General features: G+C 37.5%; 1 protein-coding gene across 2 annotated transcripts in view; it reads left to right on the top strand.

Moving 5' to 3' along the window:
• evi5l (ecotropic viral integration site 5 like) overlaps positions 1-26,624 on the top strand; it is a 51,440-nt gene that overhangs the window by 2,532 nt on the left and 22,284 nt on the right. For both annotated transcript variants that reach the window (XM_077246384.1, XM_077246383.1), the window contains exons 2-14: positions 14,882-15,258; positions 16,676-16,865; positions 16,994-17,218; positions 17,727-17,801; positions 17,902-18,027; positions 18,743-18,886; positions 19,279-19,368; positions 19,470-19,567; positions 19,729-19,789; positions 20,291-20,344; positions 20,761-20,793; positions 21,380-21,520; positions 26,432-26,548. In XM_077246384.1, coding sequence (XP_077102499.1) covers positions 15,017-15,258; positions 16,676-16,865; positions 16,994-17,218; positions 17,727-17,801; positions 17,902-18,027; positions 18,743-18,886; positions 19,279-19,368; positions 19,470-19,567; positions 19,729-19,789; positions 20,291-20,344; positions 20,761-20,793; positions 21,380-21,520; positions 26,432-26,548 — 1,596 coding nt within the window. In that variant the 5' untranslated portion in view covers positions 14,882-15,016. The remainder of the gene's footprint in view (positions 1-14,881; positions 15,259-16,675; positions 16,866-16,993; positions 17,219-17,726; positions 17,802-17,901; positions 18,028-18,742; positions 18,887-19,278; positions 19,369-19,469; positions 19,568-19,728; positions 19,790-20,290; positions 20,345-20,760; positions 20,794-21,379; positions 21,521-26,431; positions 26,549-26,624) is intronic.

The following is a 26,624-nucleotide window of genomic DNA, read 5'->3' as shown; positions in this document are numbered from 1 at the left end:
CATTATTGCCATGCAGCTCCAGAGTATTTAGTTCTAAAGCATTTACAATTGGGGTGATTGGCACACAAATGTTCTGAATTTAGTGCACATGAGCAAACACTGCAGATTTCAAATTGCATACTTCAACTGGGTCCTGTGCTGTTTTGGAAATGTCAACAGATTTTTCCATGTAACTTATAACTCTTTGGATCTCTCGGTTTGTACTAATATAAATATAAATTAACGGTGGACAAAATTTTGTTCTAATGGCTGCACTTTACTCTGTGTTCCTTTGAAATGACATCATGATTTACATACAGTGCTTGATTGGTCATGTGAACTGTGAATGGTAAACTGATATGGTTACTGTTGTGATTTCATCAGGACAAACAAGCCTGTAGTACACATGCCCTAGAGAGCCAGAGAGAAAGGCATTATCCGCCCTCTGCGACCTCTTTTACTCGCCGTATCTCTCTTTTCCTTTCTGTATTTGTGTTGAAGTGTTCCGGCACTGTCACACTTTCTCTTGGTTTAAAGCTGCTGGCTAATTTCACGTCATCATTTCAAACAGCACACGAATGTGAAGGCTGGGCTTACCCTGCATGTATTTTGAAGGTTTTGAGATGATGACTTTGCTTCAGAGCAGCTGGGGCTCATTGACCATGACGATCATAACGGGCCTGTACCTACGTTTTCCTGTTTCCATCCGCTGCTGCTGTTTGTTGGGTTTTACTTATTCATACTAATTTGAATTCACTGCAGCTGCACAGCTGATGTCTTATTCTTTTTCTGCCATCTAAATTGTTTATTAACCTCTTTTTATTTTCTGTCATAGAAAATAAAAGTTTTTGTTGTTGTTATGACTGTGGTTGTTGTCATTGTTATGGTAGATTTTATTTTACCTGATTTAATTTTTTTTTTAAATATTCGTTTTTAACCGCAGATGCGTGATGGCACTATATGTGCTAAAAATGTGCTAAAAACAGCCGTATTCTGCTTGCAATTCCACAAACACACACACAAAAACCCTTGAACTTTCCATAAAATATTCTTCTATACATTTCGCAAGGGTTGTTGTAGGTAGGGCTGGGCGATATGGCCTAAAAAAAAATCCCTGATTTTTTCACAAAAAATCCGATTTACAATTTAAATCGATTTTTTTCTGTCCCTACTTAAAATCAATCTGCAGATGACAAAGAAATTGTTCAAAACAAGTTTTAACTTTATTTCTTTTTTAATATTCCCTTCTGGGATTTGATCTCGATTAAAGTGCAATCAGAAACAAAAAGACAAGAGGACAGGCCCTGTCTTTGAAAACAATGAAAATGTAACATAAAATAAAATGGGTGGATTGGGATTGGGGGGATGTGTAAAAAATATGTTGTACGTGGCATATGTTGTTCTCCAGCTGTTTTATGGAAATCTTTCCGCGGTTGAAAAACACTGATCGAACGATTTTATTACATTTCGGTAAGTTGGTAGTAGAGAGTAACAGATGATCGGTTCACGTGCCACTTGAACTGAGATCTGTCAGCGTTCTTTCACGTCACATTTACAAGCGGTGTTTATTGTTTGAATTTCGTAATAAAATTGACAGAATCTGAGAGCTGAGAATCTGTTTCATATCGATAGTAACCTGCTCCCCCCAATCCCAATCCACCCATTTTATTTTAGGTTACATTTTCATTGTTTTCAAAGACAGGGCCTGTCCTCTTGTCTTTTTGTTTCTGATTGCACTTTAATCGAGATCAAATCCCAGAAGGGAATATTAAAACAAAATAAAGTTAAAACTTGTTTTGAACAATTTCTTTGTCATCTGCAGATTGATTTTAAGTAGGGAGAGAAAAAAATCGATTTAAATTGTCTGTCGGTGTCAGTGTCCTCTTTGCTTCGCCATTTTTCTCTGCGTGAGAAAATGGATGTGTGGCGTGAGAGCGTGTAAAAAGTGACAAAATTGCGTCTCTCACAGGGAACTCGTGAGAGTTGGCAGCCCTGCAGATTCAGCTTGTAAATGTTTTCGGCGGGTGTGCTTCTGCTGCCTTGGTCTTGTTCATTTGCCATGTTGTTTGTGTATCTCTATCATGGCAAGCGCTGAGGCCAATCGGAAATACGGGAGCCAAGATGGGAGCGTTGGCTGTTGTTAAAGAGAAAACCGATTTTCATTTAAAAAAAATCGGCGTAAACTACACATTCGAGTTAATCGATAAAATCGATTTATCGCCCAGCCCTAGTTGTAGGATGAAGGTGAGTAAATGATGACCGAATTTTCATTTTTGAGTGAACTAACCTTTTAACTTAGTGTTGGTAACACTTGCTAATATATAGCATTACTGTTTGTCACAATTAAATCCTTCAAGTCTGAAGTTTTCTTAATTGTTGACTGCGTGTTGGATTGATCAATGAAATCGGCTGGTTTGGGGGGGGGGTCTTCACTCTTATATTATATTTACATTCACATTTATACATTTTGCAGCTGTTCTGTTGTTTCCAAGGCACAAATGCGAACTTCTTTATCGTATTATATTTTAGTTTTTTAAGTAATTTAAAGTAATTGCCCCATCATAACCATTTTATTGTCCGCCATATTACTACATATTTTGCATTTTAGCTAATAAGGCAGTTGTCATGTGAATTATGAAGTGCTGTAAAGAAACTTGGTGACTGGGGAGGAAGTTTTAGCCTAAGTTAAGAAATAGGGATGCTCCGACTGATCGGCTGATAATCACATTCTATGACTATGACTTAATTTGGCCGATTTCATGAACAATCGCAATCTGATGATGTAAAACCATAAAAAAGTTGCTGCCTATGCACATACAGATAAACATTATGCAGATGAGGCTTTTGTGCCCAGTTCTATTTTGTAACTTCACAAAAAATTAATAAACCGTTAAATCGGCCATCTTTATTTAGAGCAGGTTATCTCGATTCAAACGAGCCCACAGACAGCATAACATGATGCGTCTATCATGAGAAAATCCTCACGGAGTGACATAACATGCTGCTTGGCTGAAGCTATGGGACTTCCGGGATCTGATTGCGTCACGATCATGGCGCAGTGTTTTTGCAATGTCATTTGATAGTTCAACCAATTGAACTGGATCTCGGGAATGATGGAATAATGTGTAGAGCCCAATCAGACACCGTTTTAAAACTGAAGTGTGCTTGCATTGGATGGATCTCACAGATCGACAGGTCTTGATTTACCGTGTACCCTAGAATGGGATTGCACAGCTAAAACAACGCTGGAAGATCATCACTCATCAACCGGGATCGGATTACTTGTATTCTGTGTAATTATAAATGTATATATTTATGCTTTATTGTTCACGGCACAGCTCGGCACGCTTTAATTGGCTCGGTTTGTTTTTCCACTGCAGTGAGTACAGCTTCAAAGTGGGTGACTGATCGTTATAGTTGCGCCGCCTACTGCCGTGACATCATCCACTCCTCAGCTACCAATGAGATGAAAGTCTGCACCTCGTCTACTGACCACGATTCAGCCATTTCTTTTTTCAAGTTGCGTGTGACAGTCGTTTAAAGCAAGTCGTTTAAAAAAGTCGTGGGAACAAATGATACTGCGGTGGCTGTTGCTGCTAGCGGGTTTAGTGTCTTGTTTCACAAATCCAATGACGCTGGTAGTGACAATTCTAGTATCGGTACGGCATGCTTGGAGTCTCAACCGAGGTAGTACTATTTAAGGGAGCCGTACCATGCAATGGAAAAGCGCCATAAAACCCTTAAATTGCCATGGTCTCCTGTTAGTCACCGTCTTCACTACATGTCCCATCATCCTCTCCGGCTCACACCTGCACCTACTTCACAATAACCCGCACCTGTCTGCGATCATCATCACTCACCATGTTCAGCTGTTGTCACCTTGTCTTCATATTGCATCTGTGTATTTAAGTTCCTCCTGGTTCTCTGTTCACTATCGTTTCTTGTCAACACTGAGGTGTAGGTTTGGTACGTTTCTGTTTTTATTAAATTCCTGTTGTCACGTCATCCTGTGGTCTGAGTCTGCTTTGACGTGCCTCACGCAGCCAAAAGCATGACACAAATCACTTGTTTGAAGAGGCTTTGGGCTTTTGTTAAAAAGGCTACCATGGTTCCAAATGCCATGACTTTTGATTGCTTTGAGACATCAACACACACTTTTGCAGTTGACATTATTGTGAACAGGCAGTTGACATGATTGACAGATGCAGTTGTTGACATGATTGTCAACAAGCCCAAACATGATTTTATTACCTGTCATATACGGTTTACTATCTAATAGTCATGTCAAGCACGAATATAAATAATAACTTAATAAATCAATAAATTGCATCTTTTTCTCAGCAGTTGTAACACCTCCAAACATGATCAAAATCTATTTTCTTCCAAATTTGAAAAGTTTTCTATCAAATGAGACCAAGTACTTGATACCTTTTATTTTTTTGTAGAGTTATAAGCCGTTACTTATCAATATGCCACTTGGAATCGCATGAAATCATAAAAAATGCCTTCAGGGTTTAAGGGGTTAACATTGACCATCGACAGAGAGCTTACATGTCACTTATATTAAGCTGATTGGGATGATTGGGATTGGTATCGGCTGATCATGATGACAAGCACTCGGTAATTGGTATCGGCTGCAAAATTCCTGATCGGATCATCCCTATGTAGAAGTTAAATCATTTTTTGTAGTACATTTAAGGGGATTATGATGTTCCAAATTTGTAAGACTTGTTTAATCTTCGAAACACAAATTAATATATTTTTAATGAACCTTGAGGCAGTATTGCCAGATCCCGCAAAACAAGCGACCAGTTCAGACCAAAATTATCTTAAAACGTTACTTTATAAGAATACATTTCCTCAGTTTTATCCTCTTCTACCATTATATTTAGTGTCTCAACATAACCTGAACATAAGCTTGTGGTTTCTGCTTTTTGTATGATAATACACTGCAATTGGACTTAGGGATATTGTACACCTGGCCTGTTCCTGGAAATGATACTTTATCAGGGTCCCTGAATAAGAATATTCTTGTTTATGAACTCTACTTAGTCTCGCGTTGCCAGACTTTCAGACTGACGGCAGAAGGTCTGGACTCCATAGCAGCTTTCATTGGCCAAGGACTTCCCAAAAGCCTTCTGATTGACATGTAAAGCAACCAATCACAGTTCATTTTGTTCCACATCATATTTAGGGGCGTGGAAATGTAACGTCAATGTCCCTAAAATAATAGACCGGTATGTAAAACTCTTAGACGTATTTTAAAGAGTCTATGACACGATCTTTACGTAGGTTCTCAAACTTTTGAAAATCCAGCGTTTAGTGGATCCTGATAAGCACTCATTGTCACAGTTGTAAACACGACGGCGGTCTTCCATGAGGGGGTTTGGCGACACTGACTGCATCTTTGTTTCCAGGCAGATCATTAAAGAACGCAACACACGTCTCCCTGACATCTTCTTGTAGAGTTCAACCAATCAGATCACGACTTCGAAACTCTCAAAGTGTTTCCATTTAAGTGTGCCATATGCATCAGACGTTCAGCCAGCGGTCCGTGGGCGTGATGTCTGAAGCTGAGACTAATCTCTACTTGGCATTAAAGTTGAGCTGTATATATTTTCTCATTTTGAGAACTGATGAGCCAAGTTATCGCTCATGATCTTACCTGGTAAGCCATTGTGTTTATGCAGTATCGTCCCTCCTTGGTTGCTTAAACCAGTTGAAAGATTTGTGCAACAAGAGATCATACATGTATGCAATTCTTCCTCTTATAATTGCAATGATCAAACATTTTATGCCTAGATTAACTGATCATATTGAAGATCATATTATACTTGATTGTCCACCCTAAAAGTCAAAGACTGTGTCAGCCCTTCAGTCGTGTCATGTAGTGTGTGAGTGACTCATTAGATGCCTTTGTGAAGGGCAGTTAATGGTGGAGAGGGTGTGTTCTCTATCAACTCAGTGATCGTGGAATGTCACACAGGGCAGAGGAGCGCGATGAAGCTAAAGCTATTGTGGGATGTTTGAGTCATACAGTCCACCACGCCTATAAGGCATGACATGTTTTGTTCTGCCATGTCTTAGAGCTTTGTGTGTCTAGGCGCGTGTGTGCATGCGTGTCTCTGTTACTTTTGTGATCCTCTTAACTTCATAAATATCACAGAATATTTCAATTTATAAAGAGTTTTATATTCTTATAAAAGTAGCACTTTTGACAAGCATGTTTAAAATGCTGTCCACTCATATGTGAGATTACATGGCATATTATTATTCATGTTGGCTGCCATGTTGAGATGACCTGACGAAATCTGCTCAACTATCTCATTATCAGACATGTTTCAATGGCAAGTTAATAATAGGTTACAAATCATGTTTTTCTGCTCCGGCAATGGTTAAAAAAAAGTTGTTGTTTAATTTATGCTTTATCCACACTGACAATGACACTGAAAAAACTTTCCCTAGTATATTTATAGCATTTCCTTCAAGAGCATTAGATCTTAAGTGTTGTGATTATTGTGAAATATTACAATTTAAAATAAGTGTTTTCCATTTTACATTTATTTATTTATAAATTTTTATAAAATAATTCTATTTTATATAAATATTTTAAATTATTTATTCTAAAATTGATGTCATTTTATTCTAAAAAATCTTCAGTGTCACATGATCCTTTAGAAATCATTCTAATATGCTGATTTGGTGCGCAAGAAACATTTATTATTATTATCAATGTTGAAAACAGGTGTGCTGCTTAATATTTTTGTTCTTTGATGAATAGAAAGCTCAAAATATTCAGCATTTATTTGAAATGTAATTGAAATAGAATCCTTATAGCCACTTTTAATAAATTTAATGCAACCTTGCTGATTAAAAGTTTTTTTTTAAATCCCAAAACTTCTTACTGACCGCAAACCTTTGAATGGTAGTATATATAAAATAATGTAAATATGACATTTTTTCAGAACAGCAGCCACTGGAATGTCAAAAATAAGTTTTAGACACTGTGTGTCGATGAAGAATGTAGTTGATTACGGTATACCGACAGAGAGATTGAGGTTTGGAGGTTTGGGTTTAATCGTGTGTTTGGGGGGAGGGGGTGTGTGTGATTGACACTGGGCTAAGAGGTACAATAACCACACTACGCGCTGCTCATCAGGAGAAAGCGACAGATGCAGCAAACACATAGTGGTGTTATTGTATTCAGTGACTAAGATACACACACACACACACACAGATTTAGTTTTTCTATGCCATTACCAAGGCGACAGGGCCTTTGCATCTCTCTCATTGTTTCCTCTGGCCATTCTTTTTTTAACTTTCTCAAGTGTAAATTTGTATGGTTCAAATACATTTTGAAAGGTCAAAGGCTGAACTGTAGACAATCTAAAATGTTTTAGTGAGAATGAATCAGTCATATTTTAACGCTGTTTTGACAGCTTTCTTTAATATCTGAGAAAGATTGTCGTGGTCATCCTGAAATCTGCTGAGGTCCTCATGGCGATGATGATGATGACAATAAACTCCTCTATATAATCTTGATTTATTTATGTTATTATCTTAATCGTATCTACTTTTCAAAGCATATTTTTGACTGCCTCTGCATTCCTGCTGCCTTACACAGATATTACTGCTAGCTTAAGGACATTGCTGTTTTGTTTGGTTGTGACTGCACTGCGTCGACTGGCAGGAGATGAGTGTGTGTTTGTGTGTTTTCTTGATCGGGGGGGGGGGGGGGGGGGGGGGGTTGGATTCATGCGCTTGTTAATGGTTCTTTTGATTGGGTTGCTCCTCTGATGTGAATACTGCCATTGTCCACAGTGTGTGTGTTTAGTTTGTTTAAAAAGATTTTATTTGTAGCTGTGGGTTATCTTTTTGTTTTCTATTTTATTCTTCATTATGGTAGAATGAGCTGTTTTATGTTTGCGTATGTTAGAAGAAAATGCCTATGGCATGTTTTGGGCATTTACATTTATGCAAATGCAACACTCTATAATTAGAGTAAATCACTCGCATATAAGACCAAATTTCACACTAAAAAAATTGTTTTGGCTGGCACTTTTATCCAAAGTGACTTACAGTGCATTCAAGGCATTTTTTTTAATCAGGATGTTGGTTTTCTAGGTATCAAACTATTGAAATAGTAGTGTCAGTCCACAGACTGCCTTGACAGTCGTTTAACGACTGTCTGATGCGTATTATACTCAAAACGGGAAAGTACTTTTTCAGTCTGGCATGCTGATTGGCTGACTTTTGGCTTACAGGGTGTGTTTTTTTATCAGTCCAGAAACAAAGTTGTGTTTACAAGGTATTGTTTTGATATGGGCACTGTTGAGAATAAAACGATCAATGTATATTCAAATGGTTAGAAACTTAGAAATATTTCTTGAACACCAAATCAGCATATTAGAATGATTTCAAAAGGAGCAAGTAACACTGTAACACTGTACACATGTAACTATAATGATGCTGAAAATTTAGCTTTGATATCTGAGAAATACATTTTAAAATATATTCAATTAGAAAACACTTGTTTTAAATTGTAATAGCATTTTACAATATTACAGTTTTTTTCTGTATTTTTATCAAAGAACTGCAGCCTTGATGAGACTTTCAAAAATATAACAATATCTTACCGACACCAAACTTGAAAGGAAGTGTATTCTGAGTTTTTTTTTTTTTTTAAAGGGGTCATCGGATGCAAAATTCACTTTTATATGTTGTTTGCATATAAATGTCTTTGCAGTGTGTGGGCACAACCATCATAAAATGAATAAAATCCATTCACTCCTTTTTTTTTAAATCCTCAAAAAGCCTAAACACTCTCAATAATCAAGCCGTTTGGATTTTCTGAGAAATATGATGTCATATTGCTCATGCTGGCCCACGACCACTGACTGACTGTCCCATATTAGCATATTTCCACCCTCAGCCATTTGTATCCATCTGTTTCCGGGGGGCGCTACTGTAAAAAATAAAGTGGGTGCAACTTCCGGTCAGGCGACGGAAGTAGCATACCAATGGTATTTTGTGTGCTATTTAGCGAAGAGGCTAGGTGTTTTCCTTTTTTTTCAGATAATTTTTTTACTATTTAAACTAAGTCGCAAACCTTTGTGAGAGATGTCGTTACGGAGCTCATGTGCTAATTCAGTGGCCAATTTTATTATAGCCTACAATTATCCCATTTTACAAACATCTCGATGTTTTCGGTGTTGATGCAGACGTGTTCGTGTAACATGTAAGCCTGGCGCTGCCAATAAAACACCTAAAAGCTGTCACAAAGAACCGGCAAAAGTAGTGATTATGGATATGTAAAATATAGCGATGATACATTTTAATTAGGCTATTTATTAATAAACAAGTGTTTTCTGTGTCGATGCTGACTCGCGATGTTCACAGTAGTGAACGCGCCGGAGAAAAATGCACATTTCATACGGATTACATAGTTTTCTTTCGTTTTTAATTGTTCCGTTTAAGACATTTTAAGTGTTCTGTAGAAAATATATATATTTATATATTTCTCAGGTCTGTAAGGAAAGTAGACTATGCTGAGTTTCGGTTCATTTATGAGACAAGCTGCAGTTCAGGCGCCGGCGCCTCCGTGTGGTGATATTATTGTCTGCTATATTTACTTATTATTTATTAAATCCAGGTAATTTGTGGATGAAACGTTGATTAAAATGAAGATACAATTAATACAAAACAAAATGAACTTTAAAGAAAGGCTTAGTGCTTTCTGTTTGAGGTCTGTAAAGGTTTTAAAGCAGTCTTTTAGTAGGCTAACGCTTTCAGGGAACTGTCACGTCCGTAACATTGTTTTTTCCTCATAAATGCGAACAAGAAAAAGAAAATAAAATGAATATTTTATTTTCTGTGGAGAGCCAACCCTTCTTCATCCAGTGGGTAGTATTAATTTAGGTTGCGCAGTGCTATTCACAAATTTCACAGAATTACTAAAAAAAAAAAATTTGCCTTTAAACTTTAAGATTTTTTTGTGTCACGTCCGGAATGCATGTGCATTTCCCTCATATTAAATATAAAAATGCATGTGTTATATTTTTTTCTAATGTCTGGACTCCTTTATTAATGGAGTATGATATATAAACAGAAGTTTTAATATATTAGATGCATTTTTTGTGGTATTGTATTGTACAATGTTAACTTCAAATAATAGGCTACTAATAGTAATTTAAAGATATGCTATAGCCTATTGGATCTGGACGGGAAGGATAACTCTGGGAGTTGAAATTCTCCCTTCACACACCGCAACACAGGTTCGTGGATCGATTTCGGTTTTATATTGCGTATGTTACAGCATATTTAACATGATTCTTTTTTTTTATTATTATTTAGGAACAAACGAGGGTCTCTGTTTAAGAAACGCTGGCTCGCAGTGGCAGGTTCCAGAGCACCACAGCGCATCTTCAAGTTTAGCCTAACCTCCAGTTTAACTGCCACAAGTTGATCTTCTAGTAATAAAGAATTAATCGTGGAAAAACACGCTGTATTTTTATAGCTTTTTTAATTTATAAAAAGTTAAATAATAAAAAAATTTAATATAAATATTAGTTTAGCCTATAACGTTAAGGTGATGATACACAGGGCAACCTTTTGAGCAATGTTGCTGGGCAATCTTGCCGAGCGATTGTTGCTTGGGCACTTTCCCATTGAAAATTGGCAATATATTTCTATCTGGATAATTTAGATCAGTTGTGGGCCCTGTGTCTCATCTGGTTGCCAATTGACGGCAACATTGCCCATCAACATTGCTCAAAAAGTTGCCCTGTGTATCATCACCTTCAGTCGATCGTTAATTCTCCCGACGATCGACTAAGAAAATGTAATCGAATGGCCATCCCTAGTAGCCTAAGTTACTGCTATTTCACCCTTTTTTAATTTCGTTGAGGTTATGTTCCCACATCGTTAGCAAGTTTGGATAGCTAACGTTACATCTTGAATGACTGTCAACTGTTGAATGAATCAACGAGTGTCCCGTCAGGTCTTGCTTGTTTACTTCGAACCGGAATACGCGCCCACTTTTGACGCAAGGCCTCATGGGACGTAGGAAACTTGTGGATACTGTTCATCAAGACAGGTTGCCATGGCACCACTTGTCGACACCCCCCATGGAAGAGAGGGGTGGGGTGAGCATTTGCTCATCATCATTTAAAGAGACATGCACCGAAACAGGTCGCTATAAACAGAGCTGTTTTTTAGGAAGGTGTTGTTTTACACAACCATTTTTCCAGAGGAATTTTAACCAAAGTATGTTAAGAACTTTACATGAAGACCCTAAAGAATCATACCAACTTGCGTAAAATGGGCATCCGATGACCCCTTTAAAGGGGTGGTTGATTGTGATTTCACTTTTCTAACTTTAGTTTGTGTGTAATGTTGCTGTTTGAGCATAAACAGCATCAACAAAGTTACAACGCTCAAAGTTCAAAGCAAAGGAATATATTTGCTTTTAAAGAAATAGTTTTTTAAGGACTACAACAAACATAACAAAGCGAAACAAGCAAAACAGTTTCTGACATTTTAGTGCTTGTCTGCATGAGGTAATCGGAGCTGTTAACACACACACACACACACACACACACACACACACACACACACACACACACACACACACACATACACAAGCTCTTGAAGCTCCGCCCTCTGTGCCAGTAGAAGCAGGTCATTTGCATTTAAAGGGACACACACGAAATGACACGTTTTTACTGACTCTCAAAAAGGGACAATTTTAACATGCTGTTTTTTTGAGCTAAAACTTCACATTCACACTCTAGAGACAACAGAGACTTATTTTACATATTGTAAAAAGGGGCATTATACCACCCCTTTAACGCCAGTTTCACACTGCACATTAGCAGAGCGTAGGCAGTGCAAAAGCAGTCCGTTCGGTGAGCGGGAGCAGCCACGCCCGTTTTGTTTTCACACTGGCAGCGTTTGTCGCGCGCAGCTGAACCGCGGCTTGTGTACAGGCTTTTGAGGTTGTGGTCAGTACTTTGACAGATTTTGTATATTTTTTTGAATAAATAAATAGTGATAGGTAATTGATACCTGAATTATATTTATTATTATATATGATCTGCATATTTATTACATATTAGCTTATTAGCTAATATTAGCACTAATATTACAATATTACATATTAGCACTAATATTTATTACATATTAGCACATCTCCATGAAAAGCATCCTGCAAAAGAGAAAAACTTTACGAAATCATTTAGCCTAGATTTGTTGAAATATCTGAAATATATATCTAATTTACAAACATTACCCATCATAAACATCTTAAAAATAACTCATAAATGTCTGTAATAACAAACAACAAAGTTCTTAATACAGACGTATTGTATATGATCAAATTCTTAAAAAAAGTAAAAAATTCAACAAAATCATGCACATCATAGATGTCTATACTGTATGTGTGCTATATTAATCTGTCTATTTTATTTATCTTTCTATATTGAGTTGAGTTGTTCACTCGTGGGCCATGGAAAGGTTGTCAATAACACTTTTAAATGACTTACCCTCGGCACCAAGAGCCACTGCAACTGCATCCCATGCTTTTTCCTTTTCCTGCAAGTCTTTATAAAGCACATTATGTGGATCACAAATAACTTTATGCTTCTCAACCTCCACGATGAGACGAGTGTCGTCCATTATTGTTGTCTTTTCAGGTGCACTCTGAAGACCACCGCCTGTGACACCACGTGCTTTTGTTTATGATTGTCAGCATGCTGTCAGCATGACATCTGTTCTTATGCCAATATATATATATATATATATATATATATATATATATATATATATATATATATATACATATATACATTAATCTGTAACTTAAGCTAAACTGGCAGTATAAATTGTTTAAATTTGTTTTTGTAGTTCAGGCAAAAAGTTTGTTTTTGGACATTTGTTTTCTTTTTAAATTGCGGAAGGTCATTTGATTGACTGCTTAAAACACAATAGAAATCATCAATGCGTTTTTTAGGTAAAACTGCTGTGTGTTTTGGCCATGATCAATGCATTGTCACTTTAATTCACCATGAGCAGCGCAGAGTCTATTTTTGCTGCGCCGCTCACGCTGAAACGATCTTGGCACTGCTGCTTCGGCTCTGCTCCTGCTGCGCCGCCTCTGCATGCGGTGTGAATGCTCTAATCTGTTAACATGGGCGCCGAAAAAAAATATGCACTGCTTACGCTCTGCTAACGCGTGCAGTGTGAAACCGGCGTAAGGCTCGAAGTAGTAGGTTAATTAGATAATCCACGATAATGTCCATGTCTATGAAATAATCAGTATTTATAAAGTAGCCTATACACATTTCTGCTTTTTTCCCAGTGGTTTCTGTAAAGCCATACCTGGAGACTTTCACAGCATTTAATTTTTTTCCATATCAGTATATTCTGTAGGGATTCACCGATAAGAACATTTTGGCCGATACCGATAACCGATAATTCTTTATATTTGAAAGCCGATAACTGATATATTGGCCGATAAATTTATATCCAAATTTTTATATAATTTTTAAAAACCTGATTACAAAAACAAAAGTCTCACCATTAAAGCCATGTCTAAATCACACAATTATAATGATGTTCTCATTATAATTTTATGTAGTCTATATGACAGACTTGTGCTGTACTTGTTGCACTTAACTGTATCCAACCATATTTCAAGCAATTCAAAAACATGGAGAACAGTGCACATCTGAAGTGTCTCAGCTGAAGGAATACATTATTTATTGACTGTGATATATAGGCCAAATGTTCTAATCAGGCCGATTACGATAACATTAAAAATTATCATATATCGGCCGATACCGATATGGTGGCGAGCACAACTGGCTTTTAAAGGGAATGGGAGATGAGACTCTGATTGATTTATTGCACGTTACTCCCAAAACACACCCATTACTCATTAAGAGAATAGGGGAACCTTTTTAGACCATGCGCCGACCATACTCGTCGTTAAACTAGCAAAAGTGGATTCGGACATGCCCTAAGTGCACTTGTGCCATGCGCTTTAGTCAATGCGCTTAAATCATTAAAATAGGGCCCAAAGAATTATTGTTTATCGGTAACGGGCAAAATTTTCATATCGGTGCATCCATAGTGATAGCCAGAAAGTGTTTCTCCCATTGTTGATGCGCTCTTCTCGCTCTTCTTTAATAGTGCTCTCAATATAATGTTATGTATAGGGCAGATTGGTGCTGCACATCTTGCACTTAACTGTATTTTCATAATCAAAGTGATTCCAGTCATTACTGCACACTTTCAAATCAATAGTTTCTCTTTATTTTGCCAATCTGGAAGGCATGCTGTCCTAACGGTAACCAATCAGACCAAAAGGCCGCAAAAACCAAGCAGAAAGAAAAAGAAATATATTTTTGAAACTCACGGGGATAATCATTGTCATGATCGATCATTGCTGTCAAATCAGAGTCCCTGAGTACATCCCTAGTTTGTATCAATTTTGTACTAGTTTGTATTTCTAACACTTATCAGTGGATGGTCGCATGAACGAGATTGGTCCGTGAGCACTGCGATGTCTTTTGGGCCGAGCGGTTCACACAAGTTGCACTGTTTCATTCTACTTTTGGCACTTTTGTCCTTTAATGCTTGATGCTCATATGCAACAGAATTGGTGGTGCTTATTGGTTGTGGAACCAGTGCGACCTCTAACAAAATATAGTCCCACCAGCAGGAAAAAAATTCACAAATGCGAACATATAGTCGCAGTCTGAAGCCCTGTAGACAATTCTAGAGAACCTCTCATCATAATCACTGAGTGATTAATTGGTTAATCACGGCAGCCATAATCAAAATCTCAATAATGTTTTCTATTAATTACACAGCATTACAATATATAATCTTATTTTCACAGATTATCCCAGGCCTGATATACACGTCTTTAAGGAGGCCTGTCTACATCCACAGTGCCAATCCTGTAAGACCCCTGCAGCTTCCTTCCACGTCCCCACATCACTGCTTAACGTTTCTTGTCGTGGACTCCTCCGTCATGTCAAGCCCTAGCAGCAGCCCAGAGAGAGAGGGAGGGATGGCAAGTTCTGTTCAACCGGAAGACCTTAACACGCCTCCCGGACTGGAAACTGACCCTCGTTTTGTTGGCAGCCCAGTTCTCAGTCCAGACTCCAGTTCCCATGATGCTGCGCACTCCGCCCCGGCAGCCTCCCCTGCTGACTCAGAGAACCTCAGTCCAGATGAGCTCGAGCTTCTGGCTAAACTGGAGGAACAGAACAGGTAGAACAAGAGCACCATACATGCAAACAGTTTTTAAAGTGACATATCATTATTTACTCACCCTAAAAACTTACATGATTTTCTATCTTCTTTGGAATTCAAAAGCTGAATTTTTAGGTCAATACCTTGGCTGCGCTTTGAATGAGAACCAGGCTATGTGCCAAAATGAAAAAAATGCACCTTAAAAATAGTCCATTCAACATGTTAAATTAGTCTCCGGAAACCATGTGATAGCTTTGAGTAAAAGTCTTATTGACTTTTGTGATGAATCTATGGTACTTTACTGTAATTTCTCATTCACTGAATATTTTGAAAGGAGTGCCCAGGATTTTCTTTAAAAAAAATCAGATTTTGAGTTTAATGGAAGAAAGTAAGTTTTGTTCCAAACCTGTATAGAAACGACATGAGTCACAGAGTTAATTGCACAAAGCAAGTGTCTGCAATGTCAAGTGAGTCAAACAGCAACACACTATGTGTGTGCGCTTGCACATACTTGAAAGACATCACTCTGAAGGTACCAGAGCCTCTACAAAGGGAATGTTGTGCGTGCTTGAGACAGAAAGCTATGTGTGTGGTTTATCATTTGACCTGCGAGTCGCATAGTGTGAAACTCTTCTCTTCCTGTAACAGCTGATATGTAACAACCTTTCGCTATTAATCAGGTCTGGTGGTTGCCTGGCAATGACAATAGCAACAGTTACCTTGCTGAATGTGGAACTATAATGATCTTTAATGAACTTTTTAGAAGGCAGCAACCATTGTAGAAATTAGTAGGGACTTTAAAGAGTTTGTTCACCCAAAAATTCTGTCATTAATAATTGTCTTTTTGATTAAATCTGAGAGCTTTCTGTCCCTCCGTAGACAGATACGCAACTACCACTTTGACGCTTCAAAAAGTTAATAAAGCTATCATAAAACGAATCCATATGAATCATCGGTTTAGTCCAAAATTTTCTAAAGAGACTCGATCTCTTTATGATGAACAGATTGAATTTAGGCTCTTATTCACATATAAACATTCATTAAGGCACACGGAAGCATAAAGTAAATGGAAGCGCAAGCATGTTCGTTTGACGTGCGAGAACCAATGAGGTTCATTCTCGTGTTACACAGCATGTTTGAGCTTCTGCAAGAACCAATGAGGTTCATTCTCGTGTGTTACGCAGCACTCTTGAGCTTCCTTAAGAACCAATGAGGTTCGTTCTTGCACGTCAAGGAGGTTTGATTGAGCTTCTGTTTATGTTTTCTAATCAATGTTTATATGTGAATAAAAGGCTAAATTCAATCTGTTCGTCATATAAAGCAATTGAGTCTCTTCAGAAAATGTGGACTAGCACATTAGTAGCATCCCAGATCTTTAACCCCTTGGCTGCACTACCATTTGTTTACCTTAATCAGTGTATTGTACTGAATTCAGGTTGCTAGAAGCAGATTCCAAATCCATGCGCTCAATGAGTGGATCTCGGAGGAATAGTGGCTCCTCTCTTGTGTCAAGCTCATCTGCGTCCTCTAACCTGTCCCATCTGGAAGAAGACACTTGGATCCTATGGGGACGGATCGTCAACGAGTGGGATGAGTGGAGACGAAAGAAGGACAAACTTCTGAAGGTGATTGATTGGTCCTTCTTTCATTAAGAATGTGAATGACCCATTTCATAGACGCTAGTTTCAAAGACTAAAGAATCTGAAACTTGGTACATTGATCTCTTTTTCTGCCTCAACCTCCCTCTCTACAGGAGCTTATAAGGAAAGGCATTCCTCATCATTTCCGAGCAATCGTTTGGCAGTTGTTATGTAATGCCACTGACATGCCAGTGAAGAATCAGTACTCTGAACTCCTGAAGATGTCCTCGCCCTGTGAAAAACTCATACGCAGAGATATTGCCCGCACATATCCCGAACACGACTTCTTCAAAGGCCAGGACAGCTTGGGACAGGAAGTTCTATTTAATGTTATGAAGGTGAGAAAGACAGAAAGGGTGATGAAAGAAGGAGAGAGCAGATCAGATGGAAGTGGAGACGTTGTAGAGCAATGAAAAAGAGCAAGAGTTGGTTTATTAAACAAATAAAAAAAATAAAAAAAAGTAATTTTCACACTGATTACAACAACAACAAAAAAGAAAATGAAAGGGGTAGTTCACCGAAAAATTGAAAGTGTTATAATTTACTGTCATTCCAAACCTGCACAACTTTCTTTCTTCTGTAGATAAAAAAATAAGAAATTTAGCAGAATGTTGACGCTGTTCTTTTCAATACAGTAAAAATCCGTGGTGACCAGTGAATGTTAAGCTTCAAAAATGACAGAGCGCCACAGATTTTGTATGGCTTCACATTCACTTTTGTTAAGATAAGATTTTCATGAAGATTTTGAGATATATGGAATAAAGAAAACTATAAGGGTTTTTCATAGTTTTTTTCTTTTTCTTTTTTATACTATCACTTTACCTTTGGTGTGTTTCTTTCTCACAGGCATATTCTCTGGTGGATCGTGAGGTTGGTTATTGTCAGGGCAGTGCCTTCATTGTAGGATTGCTTCTTATGCAGGTTTGCTTCTGTGTTTTGCTTATCATAATGAAGTAAAATAATGTAAAGAAATGTCTGTGAGCCAAACTTTGCATAAATCAAATTCATTGTGTGTTTGTAGATGCCGGAGGAGGAGGCTTTCTGTGTGTTTGTCAGACTAATGCAGGAGTACAGGCTTAGAGAGTTGTTTAAACCCAGCATGGCTGAGCTGGGTCTGTGCATCTACCAGTTTGAACACTTGCTACAAGTAAGGAAGAATACTTTACAGATTTCATGCTAATATATACATATAATATTGTGGGAGCATTATAGGAAAAAGAAGTATAAGACAAAAATGTTTAAGACAAGACAAAAACTGTTCGCGGGTTCACTGGGGTCACGGGACTTCTACAACAGGCACACTACAGTTCAAAAGTTTGGGGTCAAAAATGTTTTTCAAAGAAGTCACGTATGCTCACCTGAGCTGCATTTATTTGATTAAAAATACAAAAAAAACAGTAATATTGTGAAATATTATTGGAATTTGAAATAAGTGTTTTATATTTGTATATATTTTAAAATGTAATTTATTCATGTGATGGGAAATCAGAATTTTCAGTTGCTCCAGTCTTCAGTATGATACGATATGATGTATTCTAATATGCTGATGCGACCCTTCAATGTTCAAAAAAGTGCATTAATGTTTTTGTGGAAACCGTGATGCATGTTTTCAGCTTTACTTGGTAACTCTTGTAAGATTCTAAATGTCTTGATTGTCAAATCTCTCTTATTATATAGTATACTGCATGCCAAGATGTCTGGAGTAAGGCCATGTTTGTCCACAAGGAGGCAACAGATTTATAGTACATAAACAGAGTCTAGACTAAGAATCAATTCAATTTCTTCTCAGAAGTACGTTTATCTAATATCATTCACCAGACGTTTTTCTTGTATCTCTTCCATGTTTTCATCTCTGTGATCAGGAGCAGTTGCCAGAGCTGAACGTTCATTTCCGTTCTCAGAGTTTCCATACATCTATGTACGCCTCGTCCTGGTTCCTCACTCTCTTCCTCACCTTCCTGCCCCTGCCAATAGCTACACGTATCTTTGACATCTTTATGTATGAGGTATGGACACAAGACACTTTGTGTGTGTCCATGCATGTTACTGACTTGGCTGTGTGTTTGATGGACACAATGTTCCTGGAAGCCAAATCTGAAAAACTTACTTCTAGGGACCTTCTCAAAAGGAAAAACGGTTGTTTTAGGATTGCAATCAGACTAAACGTGCAAAGAAAATGCTTTAGTATACTATCTTAAATGCAAAGTCAATAATATGGCAAGAGTAAAGTCAATGATAGACCAGCAATATCATGTGCATGATTTTTAAGTCTTTTAAAGAAGTGAATGTATCTAGGGGGTTGTAAAAACCTATTACAGACATGAAAATATCAGAATGTGGATATTTGTTATAGTTGTTAGTCTGTGATTGTATGAATACTGTGTGGTGTTTTTTTCAGGGTTTGGAGATCATATTCCGAGTTGGAATAGCGATATTGCAGTACAACCAGACAGACCTCATACAGCTAGACATGGAAGGAATGTCACAGGTTAGAAGAATATCATCTCTGTTATGTACATCAATATGTACATCAATATGTTATACATGGACAATACTTTGACTGATGTTCGTTTAATATTCTCACCACAGCACTTTCAGAAGGTGATTCCACATCAGTTTGATAGCTGCCCGGATAAACTTGTACTACGGGCCTATCAGGTCAAATATAATCCCAAAAGAATGAAAAAGTGAGTGATTTGAGAGTAAAAATATAAATTTTTAGTGAAATTTTAGAATTTTAGTGAAAAATATGATTATTATATAGTACATATTATTATTATTATTATTATGATGATACAAACAAAGATTTGGTTCTTCTCTAGATTCGATTGTTGATTTTCATTCACAGATTAGAAAAAGAATACACCACCATTAAGAACAAAGAGATGGAGGAACAGATTGAAATTAAGGTTTGTAAACCTGAATTTGGTGCAACTTTTTGAATAACGTGTAGATTGCATTTGTATGTGCATGTTGTACCCAATGATATTTTACTAACTTAATTAAGAATTAAATTTTATTATACAATGAATGTATGACTTTACTTTTGTTTAATTCCCCATCTGGGTTTGAATTATAAATAAAATATCCATAAAGAGTTCTCCATCATTTACTCATAAATAAGTGCTCCACTTGGAGCTTTGAATGTGAACATGAATGATTGCTCCTAGTGAACATGATGAAACAATTATAACGTCAAACTGGATAAATGCGATGATGCTGTTACACATATAATTAATAAATGTGTGAACTACAGTGTTGTTATTGTTAAAGAAAACTATTCAACATATGTTTGGTAAAATAAAATATCAGATAAAAATGTTAACAATTTTTATATAATTTTATTTTATGTTTAATCATTTTCTTTTTGAATAAAATACATTTTAAAAAAATCCCTTTCATTTTAACAGAGACTACGTACAGAAAATAGACTTCTGAAGCAGAGAATAGAGACACTCGAGAAAGTGAGATGGTTTCTTTCTTCTAACTGATATGCATGAACCTGAAATAGCCCTGATTAGTTTGTGTTTGAGTAAACAGTGTAAATATAATTATTATGTGAATCATGTAAACTTTTAGAGCATGTCTTTACAGAGGCTCAGCTGTCTCCTTTTTGATGGTACATTTTTAAAGTCTTATCTCTTATTTTTCTCTGCTTTTCTCTATTGAAATTTCTTCCCCACAATTTTCACCACAAACAAACTCATTTCGTTGTACTCACTTGTATACTTTTACAAACTTTCTCTACTTGTTTTTTCCTACGTAACTTTTTTAAATGTTCCCTTTTCTTCTCTTCATGTGTGTCTGTCTATGTCTAACGTCTTTTTTCTTATCCTCTGTTTCTTTCCTTTTTTCTTCCTCATCTCTTGTGGTGTTGTAGGAGAGTGCTGCATTAGCAGACAGGTTGATTCAGGTACAGTACTGTCAAGCCAGCTGCACACTAATCTCTCCTTCCTTTCCTCCTCTCATTGCTCAATCACATGTTTCTTCTCTTCAACCTTCCACGGTTCATACTATAATGCACTCTTTTTCCTGCCTCTGCACTGTCACATCCACACTATTCTGAGAATGGGCCTGTTGCATGAAAAATGGTTATTTGTTTTTCTGTGTTTCCCATCACTGCCTTGACAGCACATTTGTCTGTATGACTGGAATAATGTCCCAGAGGTGCTCCAAGTGAAGGTTAACCCTGACACTCTATATCGGCAGTGTAGCCTTGCATGTGGGATGTGGAAGCATAGGTGTGCATCAGGGCTCCGTATTAGGTCTGGTGGCATTTTTCATATCTTATTATGTAATTCATTACATTTCAAAATTCAGTGGGATTCTTTTGATTGTTGAATTGATCCGATTTCTTCTTTGGTTTTATGACACAGAGGTATCATTGCATGTAGCCCCGTTCATTACCTTGACTGGAATGCCATACTTATCTCCCCTTAACCCTTAAGTAAAGAGACACATCTCCCAAGAAGAGACTTACTCCATTTCTCTTCTCTCAGGGTCAGGTGACGCGAGCCCAGGAGGCAGAGGAGAACTACGTTATTAAGCGTGAACTGGCTGTGGTTCGGCAGCAGTGTTATACAGCCAGTGAGAGTCTGGAAAAAGCTCAGGACACCATACGCGAACTTCAGGAACACAAGGTAACAGCAGATGCCTAGCTACAAGTTCAGTTACGTTTCTGAGCCTATTTTTGCTGCACTCAGCTGACCTTAGAAAGAAATATTGATAAAATGCTACAAAAACTTTTTATTGATAGTCTTTTAAAAAATAGGCTTTTATGAAGCTTCATAAAATTACTGGAGTGAACTGCTCACCCATCATTTAAAAAAAAAAAAAGATGTCTGCCACTGCTTGTGGAACTTGCCCAAAACATGACAGACACACCAAGAGCACTTTCTATTCAGCAATTCTAATTTAATATAGATGATTTAGGCAGTTTACATAAGTTTTCAATAACCATTTTAGAATTTATTAGGGACAAAAAATCAATTGAGTTACCCAATGTATAGCAACACAGCTCTGAAATGCTGTCTGTGTGAAAGCGCTGCAACGCAGGCTTGTCAATCCAGTTATTCTTTCTCACTGCTTACACATGCAGTGTGAAACAAACTTAACAATCACATCCATTGCCCGAAAACAACAAAAAGGTTTATTACTAAGTTTAGCTTCAGCCTTTTGAAGGTACCTACTACTGAATTAGAAAGATTCTCTTTTTTATACAGTGGCAGAGTAAGATCATGCTGTTTACCGGAAAACTGAACAAAGTCACATGCCATATGAACAGGCTTTGAATATTTTAAAACCATCATCATGTTCGCTGTACACATGGCTGCAGGCTATTCTTAGTCAAAAGAGCAGAATTACCCTGAACTGGGTCACTGAGAGTTCAGAGATTATATCCTGGTAAGATTTATGATAATTACTTAGTATTACTAAGTTGACTGTTTGAACCCATCATTACATTTTAAAAACTGTCGTCATCCTCACAAATTAGAAGAATGGATGCTAATGCATCGCTATCTAACGGGGTATTTCAGAATTTTTGTTTTTTTCATCTAGGTGTGATTGAAAGGCATGTGTGAGAAGATGTAGGGGTGTGGTGTTTGTCATGTTGAGTGTGAGCCTGACATATTTCACACTCAAAAGCAACACTCTCTGATCATATGTATTTTCCTGTGTTACACTCAGAATTGACCATCATCCAAAAGCGGTGCTGATCTCAACAGAACTAGTGTACCATGTGCACCAAACAGCTAATCTTGTTGTTAACTTTTTTTTTTTTGTGACAATAGTGTTTCTTGAAGCATCATTTATGAAATTAGGCAGTCTCTGGCTCTCTAGAACTCATAAAAACAATGAATATTCATATTTATCACCACCAAAGAGTTCTGGAAGGGGGAAAAAACTTTAAAGACATCTTGGATTACCTTCTGATGGTCTCTTAAATCTTCTTCTAAAAATTCTTACATTTCAGTGTAAACCATGTAATGTTTCAGTTGATAAAAGTTGGCGCCCAGTCGTTTTATTTCCTTAACAAAGACATTTTTGAACAAAGAAGCGTAGTGCTTCTGTGTTGTATGTCACACGCATCACACACATGACCAGCGATGGCCAATAGTGAGCCTACGTGTGACGTACAACACAGAAGCGCTGCGCTGTTACACTACGTGAACTCACTCGAGGCCCACAGAGAAGGAAATGAATAGTTGAAATAAAGTCGTTATTTTAGATTTTTTTGCGCACAAAAAGTATTCTCGTCGCTTGATAAACTTAAGGTTGAGCCACTGTAGTCACTTGGACTATTTTAACGATGTCTTTAATAACTTTTCGGGACCGGCAAGTTTCAATCCCTTAAAAGCCTATGGAGGAGTGATCCAGCTCTCAGATTTAATCAAAAATATCTTAATTCGTGTTCCGAAGATGAACGAAGGTCGTACGGGGTTGAACAACATGAGGGAGAGTAATTACTGAAAGAATGTTCATTTTTGGGTGAACTATCCCTTTAAGGGTGAGTTTTTATGTTGCTTATTCGACCCAAATCTGATGAATCTGGTTTCATTACCTGGAGCTCGCTGTGGTTGACATGAAATGTTATTTGTGGTCTATGTTTCTCATCCTCTTTTAACACACACACATATATACATATTCACCTATATCATTTCATTTTAAATTCCAAGTATTAGCGTTCAGTGAAATGTTGTTAGTGAAGTCTGGATCTCTGGCAGCTCTAGTATTCTCTTGTGAAAGGTTAATTTCTGCTGCGCTTTGCTGTCTGGAAAGTAAAGCATTTGGTTTTTAGCTAAAAGTCCAGTCCTTCTAGTAGTGCTTTACAAGTAAACCGAGGTAGAATGAGCGAGAGTTTATGTGATTGACACATCTGAGTAATACGGGTATGATGAAGTGACTGGAAGCCTGGAGGGAGGTAAGAAAAACAGAAGTAAAAGTCCGTGGGAACTAGTGTTCACACAAGTCTCCAGGGCAGGCCACAGCCCCCTCTGGTAGGCCACAGTATATGCACACAGGACAAGGCAGAAGCACACTCACATCAACACTGCCGTTACAGTGATCGATAATGCTACAAATTATCTAAAATTTCCAGAAGCATATCTGTTGTTCTGAGTAGACATTTACAGAATGACTGTTTGTTTTTCATACATAACCTTAAATTTCTTTGGAAATGCAAAAGAGGCTGAAATTGTTATTTTGTGACATATTGGTCTAGAGGCCATGTGTTACAGTAAATGTAGGCACTAACACTTCGATTGTCTTATCACTTTAATAGAATGGTAACAACAGTGACATTCGTCAAATATAATTTAATAAAATATACTTTTTTTATTGTAACAATTAGAATATAATTTCTTCCACCGAGTATACAGTTCCCTTTTTCAGTATCCTTGGATTCCAAAGAATTTTTCTCCATAGGAATTTAAAAAACTTTCTTCAATAAAAAGTTGGTCCATAAATCACACATCTGTGCACTGAAACCTGTGAACATTACAGAAAGATTACAAGACTTTATACTTAGTAGGCCCTATTTTAACGATCTGAAACGCAAGTGTCAAAGCGCAAGTAACTTTGTGGGCGGATCCCGGCGCTGTTGCTATTTTCCCGGCGGGATAAATGCCTCTTGCGCCTGGCGCAAATCTGAAAGGGGTTGGTCTGAAGTACCTTCATTATTCATAGGTGTGGTTTGGCCGTAACTGGAAACAAACCAATAAGAGCTTTATATCACATTCCCTTTAAGAGCATGATGAACGAGGTGCGCTTGTTCCATGGCGCAATACTATTATAAAGGCGCATTTACCAGGCTCGCTTCAGAAGTAAAAGAAAGAGAAGTGACATTGGGGATGGGACAAACCCAGCCAAATTAGCTTCGGTTAAACATGCATATAATAATTTGGGTAAATGTGTAAGCTTTATGCCTATTTTCCACATCGTCATGGACACAACAATGATTTCCCTCGTGTTTTAATATTTTTCCTTATAATAATGTATCATTTGCAAAAAGTTAAATGCATCTGTGTAGATGAGAGAATCATCTACAGTGTATGCGCGTTGTTAACACTCTGTATTATGGCCAAGCATGCGCGCTTAAAATAGCATCTGAATGTACGCGCAACGCGCCATTGACTTTAGACTAGTTTTTTTCTGGTCAGTGGCGCAATTGTTTTATAGAACAGCAAAATAGCATGAGGGAAAGTTTGCGCCGGAACACACCTCCTCTTTGCGCTGAACCGCCCCGGGGAGCGCAAGTGTATTTCTTAGTTAACCGACGTGTGTCTGTGGAGGGAAAAGTCCGCTTTGCGCGGGTGCAAATTAGGAATGGTACATGCGTCAGTGTACAAAGTCATTTGCGCCGGGTGCAAGATAGGGCCCACTGTCTTACTGTATATGAGATAATGAACTATGTGTCCCAAGGTGTAACAGAATCAAAAAACGACTGCAAGCTATTGACTTTGACGTAGGAGCGAACAAACACAACAAATTAAAAACAATAGGACACACGATATAATAAGCAATCCTTTACATTTTTAAAGTACTGTACTATTTAAAAGTAGCATGCAAGTAAGAAATAAAACACAACATAGGCTTCACTGCAGGAAATATTTACTGATTGTTATTAAAGCTACAAGTTATTCAGTCAAGAACAGTAAGTGATATTCTGTCTTTTGTGGTTTAATTAACAAGACGGCAGCACAGTAATAATAGGCTGCTGTCACTTTAAGCCCTAATGCACGGATCAAATGTATTGACACAAAAGACAGGCATTTTGACATAATTGTGTGTGTATTTGGCCGTTCATCGTCAAAGAGAACTGAACACACATGCTGTGTGAGAAGCAGCTTTCTGTGGGTGCGCTTAAGACGCGAGCACCACATTGAGTTAATTTTTGGGGGCTTATTGTGCTTCATTTAACATCAAGCACATCCTGTGCTTTTTTTATTCATGCACGTTTCTTAGTCACTCTAATGTGTCTATAAATTTAAGCAGGCTTGCGCAAATATATTTACATATGCACGATTTAGCAAAAGCTTTACACGGTATTGCCACGATATATATATATATATAATCATCATATCGCCTAGCCCTATAAACTGTATTATATTAAAGTTTTATTGCAAAATATTAAAATATATACAAATAAATAAGTCGTTTTATTACATCATTTGCAATGCTGCATGGGAGCAGGAGGGCACTGCTCAGCTCTTTTTGCGTGGTTCTCGTTTCTCTGTTAACACTTTCTTGTGATTGATGGATCCAAGGAATATCTGTTTTCGGGAACTCTCCCAAGGATGTTCTCTTTTTTTTTTCTAGGATGTCAGAGCAGTCTTAAAAGGTTTATCGTTTTTTTCTGTGCATAAAATGATTGGGATTTTTACTTCCTGAACCCTACTGTTGTGCTGTATAAAGAAATCCCCTTTTTGTACAGTTAAGCTTAATTTTGTGTTCGAAATCCAGTTCTGTTATACTCTGATATAATGGCAGCCATTATAACCTTCTCTGCACATTTACCAGTGTTTCAATCCATTTTGTCTTTCTGTCTGTAGTATACAGAGGAGTTTGTGAGTGGGCTGCAAACTCAGTTGGAACAGTCTCGTCTACAGGAAGCAGAACTACTCGGTGCTCTGAAAGAAATGCAGGACAAAGTGCTCGATCTGGAGAAGGTGTGTGTATGTGTGTCTGACTTTTTAGTCAGAATTTTCAAGTATGAATTGGAAAGATGCTTCTGCACCAGTGGTG

Source organism: Siphateles boraxobius, unplaced genomic scaffold (genome assembly GCF_051911475.1).
Source record: "Siphateles boraxobius isolate OS27281-9 unplaced genomic scaffold, OSU_SipBor_1 29, whole genome shotgun sequence".
NCBI lineage: Eukaryota > Metazoa > Chordata > Actinopteri > Cypriniformes > Leuciscidae > Siphateles > Siphateles boraxobius.
This window is presented reverse-complemented; position numbering and strand designations above follow the sequence as displayed.